The 18,626-nt window shown below is 45.5% G+C and overlaps 1 protein-coding gene across 3 annotated transcripts in view; it reads right to left on the minus strand.

Moving 5' to 3' along the window:
• The window catches only part of LOC309333207 (fragile X messenger ribonucleoprotein 1-like), a 209,723-nt gene that overhangs the window by 144,590 nt on the left and 46,507 nt on the right, over positions 1-18,626 (minus strand). For all 3 annotated transcript variants that reach the window (XM_081846613.1, XM_081846612.1, XM_081846611.1), the window contains one exon: positions 5,956-6,008. In XM_081846613.1, coding sequence (XP_081702739.1) covers positions 5,956-6,008 — 53 coding nt within the window. The remainder of the gene's footprint in view (positions 1-5,955; positions 6,009-18,626) is intronic.

An 18,626-nucleotide genomic window follows, 5' to 3' on the forward strand; every position in this document is an offset into this window, starting at 1 on the left:
AAAAAAACCAACAACAACCAAACAACAACAACAACCCTGAAACAGAGGAATAACTTCTACACACGTTTTCTCTAGTTGCATTATGCCTAATGTAAACACAATGTTTTAATGGTTCATGTATGAATGTGGGCCTCTAAAGTTAACACCAATGACTAATTTGAGTTGTGTAACTCCAATTTAAAATGCCTCAAGCTTTTTACCTAACAACCCCCTCCCCCAAGAAGAACCGCCACATGATTGATAGCAAGTGAGATGGGAAAATAAACTGTGTGGAAACAAAATTATTAACCAAAGGCTTTGTTTTGCGGAAGATCTGGAAAGGAAACGAAAGGCTTTTGGTGTGACGCAGTTCTAATTGGGAACCGCCATTATGAGACAGACTTTGTTGCGAGATTTACAGTCAAAGGGGGAGGCGAGCCACTGTTCTGTTATCATGTTTGGACTGTATGTCTGATTTGGCAAAAACTCCCCTGGAAAGGCTGATTTATGGAGGAACTGGTCTGGGAAAGTTAATGAGCAGACGCTTAGACTGTATTTTATGGGAACTGTCGAAATGACGCCTGCCGTTTGAACAGGACTTTTGGATCAGCGTGAAAACCCACACAGGACTATAATAATGTTTGCTTCAACTCGCTTGTGGAAATAACTCAGAGGTTATTTATTAAGAAGAAAAATGATAACAAGAAGATTGGAAGATGGGATTTGTAAAGGATAACAACAAAGAGATGGAAAATGGGACTTGTGAACATCAAAGCAGCAGAAATATGAGATGATTGGACCCTTTCTGAACTTGAAGCATGGGTACCCCCAACAAAAATTTAAAATTTGGCTAAATATTTGGAGTTTATTATGTATTGGTATAATTTGGAATTAATGTGATATGATTGGTTTGTTAATTGGAAATTTAATTTTAAAAAATTATATATATATATTTGTCAGGGGCTCAGGAGCAGAGGCACAGGGGAGAGAGGAAACGGAGAGTGAAGGGGAAGAATCTGAGGGCAGCGTAGGGGAGTATGACAGTGGTCCGAGAGATTCCATGAGTTTCTCCAGCGATTCAGAAGATTCCCAGAGGGGGGCGCTGATGGCCAGGGCAAGGGGGGTCCCAGGGGGGACGCACCAGAAGCAAAGGGCCAGCGGGGACTCCCAAAGCAGCAGCGGAAGATCAGGACCAGTTCCCCCACCAGAGCGTAGTGGGGGAGAAGAGTCCCATGTGTCAGGGCCAGCGTCTCCTCCAGTAGGGAGAGAAGATGAGTCGGGGCTGACCACGCCTCTATCAGAGAGTGAGAGAACGGAGGGGAAGTCAGGTCCAGCTAGCCCCCCCGAAGAGGGAAGCAGTGACAGGAGCAGTGTAATGGTCAGGAGAAAGGTTGCCGGCTGGGCGCGCGCGCCAAGTTCAAAGGTACAGGCGCGCGGGACGGCAGAAAACCCGGATTGGGAACCAGGTCCTAAAGCCCGCAGGAGGCAGGGGGAAGACTCAGGGGATTCAGCGTCAGAAGAGTCTAGAAAGGGCAAGACCCCAGTGGACAGGCGGACCCAGAGGAGGAAAGAGCAAAGGAAGAGGTGGAGCAAGGCTAGAGTCTTAAACTGGTGTCTGGGGGGAGGAGATTCAGACGGAGCTTCAGCGGTCTAGAGTTTGAGACGTAGAGCTGCGCGCTGCGGCTTTGAAATCGAAACTGAACTTCAATAAAGACTTTTGTATATAATAAGAACTGGCGTTGGTCCTTTGTGAGCTGGGACCTCGGGCAGCTCTGACAGTATTTTTTTTTAAAATGCCTCAAGCTTTATGAATTCACCACCTACAATCCCCACCTTCAAGGTATACAAGTAATAGTCATAGCCCAATAGCTTCTTGAACTAACTCCAATGGGGAGGGGCACAACTTTGGGTCATTCCAAATCATCCCAACTTTTTTTACCTCATGTCATCCAGTTTTCTTAATATTTTGTACATGTGTGTTCATATGTGTGTACATGTCTTGAATGATCAAAACTAAGTTAAGGTTTTTGTGTTGACCAGCAAGGCCAAAACTGTCATTTGGGGGAGGGGGATTTCAAACCCTCATAACTCACAAACGGGATGAGATAAAAACTTAAAATTTTAGATGTAGACTTAGTTTTGACCGTTCAACAACTGTACAAAATATTAATAATAATAATAATAAATTTTAAATATATCCAGCCCTCCCCAGCCGAAGCCGGGCTCAGGGCGGCTAACAACAATAAAACAGTACAGTACAGTACAGCACAAACAACACTCTAAAATCATTCATTATAAAATTAATTCAAATCAAACCAATGACAACCATTGGGCCAGAGCTCCGTGAAGATTGCCGAGGGAGGGAGTCAGGCTGTGCCTGGCCAAAGGCCTAGTGGAACAGCTCTGTCTTGCAGGCCCTGCGGAAAGATGTCAAGTCCCGCAGGGCCCTAGTCTCTTGTGACAGTGTTCCACCAGATCGGAGCCACAGCCGAAAAAGCCCTGGCTCTAGTTGAGGCCAGCCTAACTTCTCTGTGGCCTGGGACCTTCAAGATGTTTTTATTTGAAGACCGTAAGTTTCTCTGTGGGGCATACCAGGAGAGGCGGTCACGTAGGTACGAGGGACCTAGGCCGTATAGGGCTTTAAAGGTTAAAACCAGCACCTTAAACCTGATCCTGTACAGCCAGTGCAGCTGCTATAGCACCGGGTGAATGTGATCTCGCAGCGAAGACCCCGTAAGGAGTCTCGCCGCAGCATTCTGCACCCGCTGGAGTTTCTGGGTCAGTCTCAAGGGCAGCCCCACGTAGAGCGAGTTACAATAATCCAGTCTGGAGGTGACCGTCGCGTGGATCACAGTGGCTAGGTCAGGGCGAGAGAGGTAAGGAGCCAACTGCTTAGCTTGGCGGAGATGGAAAAATGCCGCCTTTGTTATAGCTGCAATCTGCACCTCCATGGAAAGGGAGGTGTTGAAGATTACACCCAAACTCTTAACGGACGGTGCTGGCACTAATTGCGCCCCTGCAAGAGATGGGATTTGCCCCCCCAATCCCATGTCGTCCTGTCCCAGCCACAGGACCTCTGTCTTCGAAGGATTTAGCTTCAACCGGCTCCCACGTAACCATCCAGCCACAGCTTCCAAACATCTGGTCAGTGTGTCTGGGGCCGAGTCAGGATGGCCATCCATCAACAGATAGAGAGTTGGGTGTCATCGGCATACTGATGGCAACCCAACCCAAAACTCTGGACAAGCTGGGCGAGGGGGCGCATAAAGATGTTGAAAAGCATGATGGGAGAGTATCGCACCCTGAGGTACTCCGCACACCAAAGAGTGGCGCACTGACAATTCCCCCCCAAGCGCCACCCTCTGTCCCCGACCAGAGAGAAACGAGCGCAGCCATTGAAGGACTGCGCCCCGGATCCCCACGTCGGCAAGGCGGTAGTCCAGGAGTTCGTGATCAACCATGTCGAAAGCTGCTGACAGATCTAGAAGAATCAGCAGCCCCGACCCGCCTCGATCCAGCTGTCTACGAAGATCATCTGTTAGGGCAACCAGAGCTGTCCTGGTCCCATGACCAGCGCGGAAGCCGGACTGGAATGGATCCAGAGCCGATGTTTCATCCAGAAACCCACCAAGCTGTTCAGCAACCGCTCTCTCAATCACCTTACCCAGGAACGGAAGATTCGAAACCGGGTGGTAATTGGATAGATCTAAAGGATCTAATGATGTTTTCTTTAAGAGCGGGCGCACCACTGTCTCCAGTTCCTTTATTGTATCCAAATTGGCAGGGAGGTCATAGCGGAGCAACAAGACCTTCTCTGCAAAAAAGCTTGCAAATGCCTCACAGCTGTGTGTCAAATTGTTATTTAAATTTGGCTGTCCCTCAAGGGACGTTAAAGACCTGATTATACTAAATAATTGCGCCGGGCAAGAGCTAGCGGATGCAATGGAGGCCGAGAAGTAAGACTTCTTAGCAGCATTAACCGCCATCTCGTAGGTTTTCATAAAAGCCCTATAAGCAAGGTCCCGCAAGGCCTGACGGAATCTATCAGGGTCCATCAGCCTCTGCGGGCAAGCCCAAATCGGCTCGCCACCTAAGCAGGGTGGGGGTGGAAAGTCAATCCTGGCTTTCAGAGCGTAGTGATCAGACCATGGCACCTTCATCGAAGGAGACATGATCACATCTATACCGACGCCAAAGATCAAATCTAGCGTGTGGCCTGCTTGATGTGTGGGGCCCAAAACAAACTGGGAGAGCCCTAGTGTCGCCATGGAAGACACCAGGTCCAGAGCCCGTGAGGAGGGAGTGGCATCAGCATGGATGTTGAAGTTCCCCAATACCAATAGGTTAGGGAACTCCAAGGCCCAGCTGGCCACCGCCTCCAATAGGCCTGACAGGGTGGCTGCTGGTGCGCTAGGTGGCCGGTACACCAGCCAGACAGCCAAGCTTTCCTCGGAGCCCCACACTAGGCCAACACATTCAATGCCGGGGATCGATGGCGATGGTAGAGTCCTGAAAGGACAATCTTCCTGGATTAATAATGCCACCCCTCCCCCCCGGCCCACAGTCCGCGACTGGTGGAGGACGGAGAAACCCGGGGGCGCCATCTCTCGTAAGGTAACAGTTTCCCCTTCGCGCACCCAGGTCTCCGTCACACAAGCCAGGTCGAACCCCTGCAAGGTAAAGAAATCTCGCAGGGTGGCAGTTTTGTTGCCTATAGACCTGGCATTGCACAGCACCAGTGACAGAGGTGAGTAATCCTTGCTCACCCTACCCTTGTCCCTCGGGATGAGGCGCAGATTGGAAGGGGTACAAGCATATCCATATCTCGATCCCCTTCGCCTATAACATCTGCCCCCACCGCCATACCTCCCTCGCCCCTCCACGGTAGCAATCCCAAGCCTCATAGTAGCCTCCATTGATGGCAATTAATGTTATTCTTTCGCAGCCTAAAACAATAAAACCTTAAAACAATAAAAACAAAAAACAAAAACAACCCATAAAACAATACAAATAAAAACTGCAAAAATTACAAATTCATCAAAATCTAACAAATTCCCAAGCCCACCCAAACATCCATCCCACCCCTATATAAAAAAAATCTAAAGGGAAAGGAAAATTTTAAAACATGTTAAAAAGAACTCTGCACCCCTCCGGGTCCTCCTGGGCAGTAGCAGCATCAGTGGAAACAACCGTCCTTGTGAGGCCCCACCCTGGGCCAGATAGTAAGTGGCAGGAGCAGTCCTTGTGAGGCTTCAGGCCCGGCCCTGGGCCAGATGGTAATTGGCAAGAGCAGGCACTCACACAGGGGAGTCCTCCTGGGCAGCAAAGCAGTCCTTTTGAGGCTTCAGGCCCCGCCCTGGGCCAGATGGTAAGTGGCAAGAGCAGGCACTCACACAGGGGAGTCCTCCTGGGCAGCAGAGCAGTCCTTGTGAGGCTTCAGGCCCCGCCCAGGCCAGATGGTAAGTGACAAGAGCAGGGCCCTCAAGCACTCACACAGGGGAGTCCTCCTGGGCAGCAGAGCAGTCCTTGTGAGGCTTCAGGCCCCGCCCCAGGCCAGATGGTAAGTGGCAAGAGCAGGGCCCTCAGACACTCACAGAAAACTGGATGACATGAGTTTAAAAAATTGGATCACTTGATATGGAATGACCCTTTATACGAACACCTGAAGTGCTATTTTAAGCTAACACAAATTATTATTTAAAAATCAAAACATGTTTCAATGAAACATTCTTGACACAAAGTGCTAAACATAAAAATAAATAGGTTTCAGAACATTATTCATTATTAATCATAGCAATGGCATGCAATCACCTCCATAAGCATCTGCAAGCTACACGAGAAACATCCAAATCAAGCTCAAAGTATTAGCTTATTTAAGTTTATACACTACCCCAATACTACTGCATTAGCAGATTATATACAATTCACAATTACATCACTTACAACTATACTAGTCAGTAGCAGGACCATACGTACTTATTTTCAAATGAAACAGTTATTGAATCTTCATGTACATCCTTCACAAAAGCCTGCAAAAGAGAATTTACAACAAATATTAATATTAACATGTTAATTATGAATATTAATGCTACAATATGGAAGCTCAGAACACTTGTTCTAAATGTAACTAACTGGCAAAATATAGTAGGTTATTGAATATGCTAAGAATTCATGCACACCATAAGCATGTTACATGCATGGAAGATAACAGTGAAAATGCAGAAGGCTACTAAAAGATAGACATGAAATCCATATGATGACTAATACGTTAGAGCAAAAATGTTGATTTAAAGTTATCATTATTGTGGAATTACCATCCAGTCACCCCAGAACATCTTTACTACACTTCATTTTCTGGGCATTTGAATATCACCATACAGCATTTCTAGTTAGAACATAGTGAATAGGTGTCAGGCCTGAGGAATTCCCCCGCTCCTCTCCAGATGGTTTCAAGGAGCCAGGAGGAAACAAGATAGCTTTAATTATGATTTATTCAGTCTCTATGATAACAGACAATTCATGTTTTGCCACCATGACGTTGCTCACTCTGACTCCTCCCCCAGCCTTTTCCGCCCCTCCCTGCACCGAAGCCTACTTTTTTACTGTTGGCATTTGATATACAAATACTACTGCCAGGCATCACAACCTCAACAGCTTCAGATCCCTCATCTCCTTCCCCCCTTCCTTCTTTGATTTAGTCTGCTTTTCTAGTCCCTCTTACCCTCCAAACCCTAAAATCTACATACACGTACCTCCCCACACAGTTTCATTAGCAATCCTCCCTCCCCAGTGGTCTTTTACCTCATACTATAACTAGAACCACCACTGCAACCAAGTATTTTCATCTTTCTTTGTCTCTCCCACACCTACCTTCCTTCCTTCCTTCCTTCCTTCCTTCCTTCCTTTCTTTCTTTCTTTCTTTCTTTCTTTCTTTCTTTCTTTCTTCTCCTTCCCTCCTTTTCTCTCCCTCTTTTTTACTTTACTCTAACTTCCATCCCTCCCCTCCCCTGCTTCTCCCCCTTTCCTCCCCTCCTTTTTCACCTTCAACCTCTACATTGCTTTGTTGGGTTCTATTCCTGAACACACCCTTGCCAACCTTAAATTCTTAATTCTTTACCACAAACCCCTAACCCCTCCCTCCACCCTCAACTGGACCCCAATACTCCTTTCGTGAGTATCCGTGCACAGACATGTACACACAGGTGCACCCATGAATAACCCCCCCAAACACACACCCTCCCTCTGGCCCCACCCCACCAGTCTCTCATACCCCTGCCTACCAACCCCTTTATGTCAACCATCTGTCTGTTGGCTTACTTGTCTGCTTGACTGCCCCCACCACCCCGGCAACACTGTTGAGGAGACTTCAAGAAGCCCTTAAAGCACAGCCCAGACGGGACACTAATGACCACCTAATCCAGACGCTCTGTAAAAGCCACCAGTCAACAATGCTTGTTCAGCTCAACAGCTCAGCGACACCCAGGAACCACCACCACCACCACCACAACTCTTAGCCACAACACGCCCTGCTCCAAGAGGACACCAAGCAGATCTGAAACCAAAAACACCAGCGAGACTGTGATGACACCAACCAGGGAGATGGCAAACAGCACGAGAACACAACACCTCCCCCCAAGATGACAACGACCCAGCAACAAGACGAGAACTGAAGGAAGTGAAAATGAGACTAAGAGAACTACTGAAAGCGTTCAGTGACATGACCTCCAAAATGGAAACTCTAGAAAACAAGAACCAAATACAAGAAAGAATAATAGAGAAGTACCGAAAGGAGAACACACGTATGAATAATAAATTGGCTGAAATGGAAAGCCACCTGGAAATAATAGAAACGGAAAATGCAGCCATGAATATCAAACAGGCAGACCTTGAAGACCGTAGTAGACACTGCAACTTCCGCTTCCGCAACTTTCCTGAAAAAGTGGAGGAGAAAAGCCCAGCAGATCTAATTGTACGCTGGCTGAAAAATACAATCCCAAACTTGACACTCGAGGTAGACGACCTGGAGAGGGCTCACAGAGCCCTAAAACCTATGCCGAAACCCAACGCCCGCCCCCCCCACGAGACATCATTGTATGCTTCACACGCTACAAAATGAAAGAAGAGGTATGGAACAACTTCAGAAACTCAACAAGCCTTCGATACGGAGACAACCCCATATTGGCCTTACAGGATTTATTTCAGGACACCCTAAATTGGAGGAAAAACCTACGCCCATGCACCCAGTGTCTCCAACAAGCAGGGATCAAGTACCGATGGGACTTCCCATTCCGCCTCATAGTAACAACCAACACAACACAACACATGGCTACCAACATACCTGAAGCCCTGCAACTACTGAAGAACCTCGAACTAAAAGACTAAAAAAGGTATTACTAGAAGAAATTCATAAAGATCAAGCGGGCTTTCTCCCGGGTAGACACTTGTCTGACAATACGAGGAACATAATTAACATTTTAGAAAAACTACAAGTGAACATTAATACCAAAGCAGTTTTGATATTTGTGGACGTGGAGAAAGCCTTTGACAATATTTATTGGAGTTTCATGAAGAAGAATCTACAGGGGATGGGGGTTGGTCAAGGTTTTGGGAACGGTATAGGTGCAATTTACTCAGAACAAAAGGCTAAATTAATTGTGAATAATGTAGTGACGGAAGAATTTAAGATAGAGAAAGGAACACAACAAGGTTGCCCAATCTCTCCATTGCTTTTTATATCGGTCCTGGAGGTTCTTTTAAACATGATTAGAAGGGACCAATTGGTTAAAGGTATACAAGTCGGAGCTAAACAGTACAAATTGAAAGCATTTGCTGATGATTTGGTATTGACATTACAGGAGCCAGAATCTAGTACTAAAAGAGTATTGGAAATGATCCAAGAATTTGGACAAGTAGCGGGATTTACCGTATTTTTCGCTCTATAACACGCACCAGACCATAACACGCACGTAGTTTTTAGAGGAGGAAAACAAGAAAACAAATATTCTAAACGAAATAGTGGATATATGATTTTTGTGGTTCATGCTGTGGCCACAGACATGTGATCTGACAGTGAGTTTGGAGTAGCCCAATGCAAAAATCCTGAGGATCCATGTGGATCCATGCTTTGTAACCACGGAGGAGGGAAGGAAGGGGAACCATGGATCCTCTGCTCACGACTGCAGCAGATCCCCCTGCCACCCGCAGGCATTCGCTCCATAACACGCACAGACATTTCCCCTTACTTTCTAGGAGGAAAAAAGTGAGTGTTATGGTGCAAAAAATACGGTAAGTTGAATAAGATGAAAACTAAGGTTTTAGAGAAAAATCTAACAGTGACTGAGAGAGAGAGGTTTCAGAAGGAGACAGGATTAACACTGGTTAAGAAAGTGAAATACCTAGGGGTAAATATGACTGCCAAGAATGTGAACTTATTTAAGGATAATTATGAGAAATGTTGGATGGAAGTGAAAAAGGATCTAGAAATATGGTCAAATCTGAAGCTATCATTGCTAGGCCGAATTGCTGTGATAAAAATGAATGTATTGCCAAGGATGCTGTTTTTGTTTCAAACATTGCAAATTTTGGATAAAATGGATTGTTTCAAGAAGTGGCAGAGAGATATTTCTAGATTTGTCTGGCAGGGCAAGAAGCCTCGAATAAAATTTAAGATATTAACTGATGCTAAAGAAAGAGGTGGATTTGCCCTGCCAGACTTAAAACTTTATTATGAATCAGCCGCTTTTTGCTGGCTGAGAGAATGGCTGCTTCTTGAAAACACTGACGTGCTGGACTTAGAAGGTTTTAACAATGTATTTGGGTGGCATGCATATTTGTGGTATGATAAGGTCAAAGCACATAAAGCGTTTAAAAACCATATTGTCAGAAAAGCATTGTTTAATGTCTGGTCAAGATATAAGGACTTGCTTGAAAATAAAACCCCAAGGTGGTTGTCACCAATGGAAGCGAAGGCTCAGAAAAAGCTCAATATGGAGGCCAATTGGCCGAAATATTGGGAAATTTTGGAACAAGAGGGAGACAGATTAAAACTACAGAGTTTTGAAAAACTAAAAAATAGAGTGCGAGACTGGCTCCATTATTATCAGATAATGGAGGCATATAATTTGGACAAAAAACTGGCTTTCAGGTGGAAAAATCAAAATTGGAAACAGAACTGCTAGATCCTAAAATTAAGAATTTGTCAAGAATGTATAACTTACTGTTGAAATGGAACACTCAGGACGAAACGGTGAAATCAGCTATGATTAAATGGGCACAAGATGTTGGACATAATATTATGATGGCTGACTGGGAACAGTTATGGACCACAGGTATGAAATTTACGGAATGTAACACCTTAAGAGAGAATTTAATGAAAATGATATACAGGTGGTACATGACACCAGTCAAGCTTGCAAAAATTTATCATTTGCCCGATAATAAATGTTGGAAATGTAAAGAGACTGAAGGTACATTCTTTCACCTTTGGTGGACATGCCCAAGGATTAAGACTTTCTGGGAAATGATCTACAATGAAATGAAAAAGGTATTTAAATATACTTTTCTGAAGAAACCAGAGGCCTTTCTCCTGGGCATGGTCGGCCAATTGGTGCCAAAGAAGGATAGAACTTTCTTTATGTATGCTACAACAGCAGCAAGAATACTTATTGCAAAGTACTGGAAGACACAAGATCTACCCACCCGGGAAGAATGGCAGATGAAGGTGATGGACTTCATGGAACTGGCAGAAATGACTGGCAGAATCCGAGACCAGGGAGAAGAGTCGGTGGAAGATTGGAAGAAATTTAAAGTTTATCTACAGAAACATTGTAAAATTAAGGAATGTTAGAAGGAGGCTGGAATGAAGTTATGTGGCTTTAGCAGAAATATTATAAAGGATTAAGTAAAAATAGATTGTTAATGGATGAAAGGAGGAAAGGTAAAGTTACATCATATTGAGATAAATTACAGAACAAAAATTGGAAAAGATGGAAAGGATTTGCTGAAATAGTTAACTGAATTAGAATACAAAAAAGGGAGGTGTGAGGAGGTCAAGGAAAAAAGCAAATGAAAGATAAGTTATGGGAAGATTAGTTGTGTTGTTGTTTTTTCCTTCTTTTTTCTTTATTGTGATGTGTTGTTTTGTTTTTGTTTAATATGGTGTTTTTACTTTTGCTTTTTGTAAGCCTTAAAATTTTTTAAAAATATTATTTTTAAAAAATACAACAATGCAAACCAAGACAGCCAACCACCACCACGCACAAAAACATCCCGCCGAACATACGGCACAAGACAACAGACCAAGATCAACCAAACCAACACATCACAGATGGACAACCCTACAACAACAACCACAGCTGAATGAAGCACCCGGAAAACACCTCAAATTGAAGGACTGGTGATTCCCCCCCTTCCTTCCTTCCCCCCTCCCCCAGGCCATAAATATAGCCAACACCATCAACACCCCCCCAGCCCTGCACCTCCACAGAGATCCTCACCCCAACACCAGTCCAGACGACTTCAAACCACATTCCCCACCACACAACAACCCAAAACCCACACTTTCAGCACCCCCTACTCCATGCTAAGGAAAAATAACTTCTCCAACCTCAATAAAACAACCCACAAACAGGCTAAAATCTGACACCCAATCAGCACAATGGTGGCACCAGAGCATACCAACACCCACATCCCCACCCCAGCATACCAATCATGTTGCTAATAACATTGGCAACACTGCTTATGAACCCTATACCCAACATTGGCATCACAAAGACACTTAACACTGTCTCACTGACCACCCCCTATTGCAAACGACAGGGAGGATGTGTTGGGATACTGCCAGGGAGTCAGAGGCATCAGGCAGCCTCATCAGGCAGGCCTCCATCGTCGTCTCTGGACGAACTTGACTCCCATTGGAACAGCATCAGTCAATTAGCGACACGAGCCTCAGAAATAGCGGTCCACATTCCAGGACTCGTGCACGCCCTTTTTGCAGAGTTTCCACAACGGAAGATTCACCCAGGAGAGCGTATTTACAGCTTTATTCAGCGTTGGTCAGAACAAAGGAAAAACATGACTGCCTGCCTTTGTGTCGAGGAAACAGACAGAAACAAAAGCTATATACAAAATGGAAACTCCCTGTGAGCAGGAAGTACGCAGGCTTGTGACACACAACAGCCTGTTCCCTTTTAAGGTGGAACGGAAATATCCTAACAGGATGGCCTGCCCCTAAACAAGGCCATCCACACCAGCTGAGTCCTAGGACCAACCGGCTAAACGCCAGATGGCCCAAAATACACCTAACACACACCTATATGACTACATATAGGATACTCTCTATAATCTATCCCCCACTCTTTAACCCAAATCTGATCCTAATCCCACTAGTCCTCCACCCACCACACTCTAGGTCAGCACAACCCCATTGGTTCGTTAAACAACACAAAGTGAGAGACGCAGGACAACCCAGATGGGTTGGCAAGGAATCATCCTACATAATAGATAAGCAAGATGGCTAGCCTAAAAGCAATTACATTAAATGTGATGGGGCTGGGAAACCCCATCAAAAGAAAATGCACCACCTCATACATAAACACCATGAAACTGTTAGGATATTTCCGTTCCACCTTAAAAGAGAGTAGGCTTTGTGAGTCACAGAGTCTGCATATTTCCTGTTCACAGGATGTTTCTGTTGTGTCTATGCTTTCGTTTCTCTCTCTGCCTGAGCAGACCGAAGCAGGCAGTCATGTTTTTTCTTTGTTCTGACCAACACTGAATAAACTTCTAAATGATACTCTCCTGAGTGCAACTTTTGCTGTGCATTATCTGCTGATAGAGCGTGCATCAGTTCTGGAATGTGGAAAGCTATTTTCTGGAGCTCGTGTCGCTAATTGCTGATACTGTATCTACGGGAGATTGATGGACATCCGGAGTCGACGTGGAGGCAGTGATGGCCTTTGTCTCCCTGGCAGTATCCCAACAACAGGTTATGGGCCCAGATTCACGGCACTTACAGGAGAGTAAGACTGCGACAGACTGCTGAAGTATGTGTGGGAAAAGCGAAAGCAAAGGCTTTTCTGTTTGCCGCGGCAAGAGACTCTGATGTCCGGCTGGCCTAATTGGCCTGGGAGCCGAGCCAAGCAAGCTTCGTGATTAATGGGAGCCAAGATAAGGAGTCTCTGAAGTGAAAAAGACTCACGGCTCAAGTAAAAAGCTGACATGGATCTTTTACAATCCTCAGAAGCTGCTCCGTCTCCACCAAAGCTAAATGGCCACAACTATCAAACCTGGGCAAGGTACTGTGAGGGCCAGATGAGAAAGCTTGGAGTGTGGAATACCATTTCTGAGAACCCCCCAGCCCCTGTGACAGATGAGTGGAAGGCACAGGATTCAAGAGCCATGGGGATAATTTTGCTCTCAGTAGCTCCTGAAGAGTTAATCACCCTGGCTGGCAAGGCCAGTGCCCATGAGATGTGGGACGGGCTTAGAGCCTGTCATCTCCGACAAGAGGCTGGGTCTGTGTTGCTTTATTTCAGAAAACTGCACAGGAAGCGTTTGGAGCCAGGGGAAGACCTTAGAGCCCACGTTTTACATTTGCAGCATCTCAGACAGGAATTGACTCAGAGAGGTTTCAATATGCCTGAGTCACTGTTTGCAATTCTCATCCTGGACTCACTGGATGAAAGCTACCATGCCGTGGCAAGTCAGCTGGCGACCCTCCCTGCGCAAGACCTCACTGCTACAAAGGTCTTGGCGACTTTGCAAAACGAGTATGATAGGAGAAATGCAGCTGAGTCGGCTTGTGCGCTTCAGGGGGAGCAATGTGGGACAGCATTTCAGCCTCCAAGGGGAGCCAAAGCGTTGGCAGCTGTGAAGTGCTGGAACTGTGGGACCCAAGGTCATACTCAGAAGTTTTGTCCAAAGACTGGAAATAAACAAAGGAAGAAGCCAGCAGATGGCCCGAAGCAGAAGGGGGGTGAAAAGCCCAAGCGAGGGAAAAACAAGGCTTTGTTTGCTGGCACAGCTTCACCAAAGGCTAAAGGCAAGTTTGATGGCCAGGAGCAGGGGGGCAAGCAGCAAAAGCTCACCCCGGTGGAAAACAAGGTTTTGCTTGCCAGAAAAGCTGCTCCAAAGGCCAAGGCCATATTTATTGTGGACTCTGGTGCCAGCCGCCATCTGACAAAAGACCGGCACCTGTTTATCTCCTTCACACCTCAAGATGGTGAGATCCACCTGGCTGATGGAAAGATGTTGCGAATTGCAGGAGTTGGGACTGTGAAACTGGCAAGTCTGCATACAACCATCAGAGATGTACTTTATGTTCCAGGTGCTGCAGACAATTTGCTCAGTGTCCCACAGCTGACTGGGGGTGGCTTTGAGATTTCCTTCAAGAGGAGCGTCTGTGTCATCAGGAAAGGCAAAGAGGACATTTTGCATGCAAAGTTTATGGATGGCTTATTCTATATAACTTATGATGACAATGCTGTTGTTGTGTCTAATGTTGATTCTTGTTGTGTTGCACAAACTAACAAGTTTCTTCATGCAGGATGTATTCATGAAGCACATCGAAGATTTTGTCACATGTCTTGGCAGGCGCTGGCCAAGATGCCTGAGTTGGTTGAAGGTTTGAACATCAAACCCTGTAAGTTTCACATGAAATGTGTATCTTGTGCAGAGAACAAGGTGAAGGTTGCTCCAAAAGGCAAGGACTCTAGCAGGCAGGCTTCCAAACCCTACCAGCTAGTCCACGCAGACCTGGTTGGTCCACTTGCACCCTCTTTGGGTGGAACAAGGTACTTCATGGTTATAATTGATTCTTTTTCTAGGTACATTCACGTGTTTATGCTCGAGCAGAAATCGCAAGCGTTTCCTAGGTTCAAGGCATTCTGTGCTTGGTTGGAGAATGTTCACGGTAAACGTATCAGCTCTCTCTTTACTGATCGGGGCGGGGAATTCACTTCTCAGCAGTTTGAAGCTTTCCTGACTGAGAAGGGAATCCAGCATGACTTGTCAACGCCTAGATTGCCATGGATGAATGGACTTGCGGAGCGAGCAAATCAGACTTTGCTTCAAGGCCTAAAAACCTTGTTGCATGATGCCAACCTCCCTGAGAAGTTTTGGGGGGAGGCTCTGTCAACGGTGGTTTATACCTTAAATTGCAGACTGTCATCACCTATTGGTTGCACTCCCTATGAGAAGATGTTTGGTAAGAAACCGAACGTCAAGCACATGAGAATCTTTGGTTCTGACATGTGGGTACACACCCCACAAAGCAACAAGCTTGGGAAGCGTGGGGCACATGGTTTGTTCATGGGGTACGAAAAAGGTGCATACAGGGTATGGATGACTGACTCTAAGTCCATTAAGTTCACAAAGAGTGTTGAGTACAATCCTAAGTGGGGGGAAAATGTGGGAATTTTCCAGAGTTACCCAGAGGAAGATGAAGGTGATGTGAAAAAACCAGATAATGTTGAGGAAGCTGAGGATGATGATGATGATCAGAGTTCGGATTCCAGTTCAGTGGGCGGCGCTGCTGCTGGTGTCAGTGACAGTGATGACACAGCAGACTACAAGAGCGCAAAGGCCTCAGTCAGACCATCTGATGCGTCTGACAATGAACTGGAAGAACCACTGTTCACCATTGGTCACTTTTCTCCTAAGGAGGAGATGAGTCCAGAAGACTTGCGTCTAGTTCGCAGGTCTGAAAGGGCGACCAAAGGCAGACCTCCAAAGAGATTTGCTGATGAGTTTGCTAAGACAGCAACTGCTGTTCTTAGTAGCTCAGAGAAGGTATTGGAACCTTCAAGCTTCAAAGAGGTTCAGGAGTTAACCAGAGGAGCTTGCATAAAAGAGAAAGCATTCCTTAATAAACAAACCTCCTCAAAAATTAGCGAACTAGAGCAAGACATCACGCTACAAACAGCATCTAAAAAACTCCTCAAACTTATAGAACAAAAAAGGAGAGAACTAGACTCCCTAGAAATCAACAAAACAATGATCAGTATTCTATACTCTATACAACGTTTCTATGAATATGGAGGGAAAAACTCCAGACTACTAGCAAATAGATGTAGGAAAAAAGCACTCAAAACAAGAACACACTGCATCACCAAAAAAGATGGCGACATAACATTCTCCCCCAAAGAAATAACCTCAGAATTTGCAGAATTCTACTCCAACCTATACATCTCCCATAGCCCACCTGAGAAGGAAATCAGAACATTTCTAACAGGACTGACCATGCCTACTGTCAGGGGACTGCTGTCAGAACAGGGGAGGGAGGCAATGCCGTTGGGATACAGGGAGCCACAGAAACTTCTGAGAAGCAGTTCCTCGTCCAGTGGTGGGGAAAGCCACACCTCCAGTGGAGAAGAGAGGGAAGGGGCCAGCCAAGCGAGTGAAGGGCTCGAAGATGCTGCTGAGAGCCCAAGTGCCTCACCTAGCCCAGCTGGCCAGGAGGCACACACGCCACTTCCGTCGCCCAGTTTGCGCAGAAGGGTGAAACGCAAGGAGGGGAGGCGGAGGTTTGGGGTGTCTAAGTTCTTATGTGGGGGGGAGCCTGGAAGAGGCCACTCCCGGATTCTGCAAGTGACTAAGACGGACATGAACCTTGTGTATCTGCACTGTAAATAGTTTGCACAATAAAACCTGTAAAAGATAGGTCGGAGTCCTGCCTGGTTACTCACAAGCAACCACCACCCAGCATCTGACACCTACCTTAACTGATGAGGAACAGGAATTCATGGACAGTCCTATCACCCCAGAGGAAATAGATACGGTCCTCAAAAACCTGAAACCACACAAAGCCCCAGGCCCAGACGGCTTCACTGCAGAATTAATAATAATAACAATAAATATTTTTTTATTTATAACCCGCCCTCCCCAGCCAAAGCAGGGCTCAGAGCGGCTAACAACAATAAAAGTAACACATTTAAATTCTATAGGAAATTCAAAGAACCCCTGATGCCCTACATGACCTGCCTATTCAATGACATCATAAAAGGGGGGTCATCCCCAAAACCTGGACCCACTCCAAAATAGTCTCCATCCCAAAACCACTGAAAGACAGCCTCAAAGTAGAATCATACCGCCCAATCTCATTAATAAACCAAGGCTACAAGATACTCACATCAATCTTGGCCAACCGCCTAAAAATCTTCCTACACAAGTTAATAGCCCCAGACCAGACTGGCTTTGTCCCTGGCTGCAATATAACAGACCCCATCAGGAAACTACTGAACCTGATCTCACACAGCAAGGCAACTAAACTCCCATTGACAATTATGTCCCTAGACATCCTCAAAGCTTTTGACTGCTTGGAGTGGAAATACATATTAGCAGTACTAACTAACATGAAATTTGGCCCCACTTCCTACAAATCCTCAAACAAATATACTCCCAAGCCTCAGCAAAATGCAGAACTAACAATATGGACTCTAATACTATAGCAATCCAAAGAGGCACAAAACAAGGACGCCCACTGTCTCCCTTCTTATTTATCCTAGCTGTGGAACCCTTAGCAATCCGAATCTGAGCAGCCACAGACATCAAGGGAGTGGAAATAAGGGGCAGAACCTATAAATTAGGGCTTTTTGCAGAATACCTAATGGTCACAACACCAGATCCCATAAGCACAGCAACCTCCCTAATCAGAGAACTCAACACATTTGCAATGGTGTCGGGCCTACAGGTAAATTTTGCAAAGTCAGAAGCTATGTGCTTCAACACCCCTTCTCACACCCAAAAAGAACTCACTAATGTCACCAAAATAAAACTTTGCCACACTAAGTTCAGATACCTAGGGGTACAAATAACCAGAAACCTTAATAAATTGTACCTCCACAACTACAAGTCCCTGTGGCGACAAATTAACAAAGACCTAAAGAGATGGAACAACATGAATTTCACTCTCTCAGACAAAATAGCCATGATAAAAATGATCACCCTCCCAAAACTAACCTACCTATTCCAAACCCTCCCAATCTGTATTCCCCCAACCGAACTCCGCAGAAGGCAGAGAAAACTACACTCTTATCTTCTCACATAAAAAACCAAGAATAAGCCCCAAATACCTGCACCTCCCCACCTCAGAAGAAGGATGGGGACTCCCCAACATATAAGCATATACATTGCCAACCAAATACGCCATATAACCCCATATATACTAGAAGATGAGACAAAACAATGGATACACCTAGAGAGCGACACAATTGAAAATACCCGCACCACAGCATACCCACTCCTCCCAAACAAACTAAGGAAAATTCCCACAACATTTAACAGGTATACACAGACCATGCTCAAAGCATGGGAAACAAAAATAGGCAAACTATCCCCAACCCCATCCCCACTAATTCCCCTGGCGTACCACCCATTATTCCACCATGTAGCACAAAACCTCTAGATAAAAACCTGGCAAACCAAAGGCTTATATTGCATAATAGACTTCTAGAAAAATAACAAACCTTTGTCAACACAAGAAATACAGGACAAACTAGAAGACACCCAAATGCCCTCTGTTAGCACAACACCAATTACATGCCCTCTTAAACAATCCAGCAGTAAAATCAGCAGCAACTAGACCCCTGACAACCTTCGAAAACCTCCTCCTAACAACAACAAAAGGACACGGTAGAGGGATGGTATCC

This window comes from Podarcis erhardii (assembly GCF_964252035.2).
Source record: "Podarcis erhardii genome assembly, chromosome: W".
In the NCBI taxonomy this organism is placed as follows: domain Eukaryota; kingdom Metazoa; phylum Chordata; class Lepidosauria; order Squamata; family Lacertidae; genus Podarcis; species Podarcis erhardii.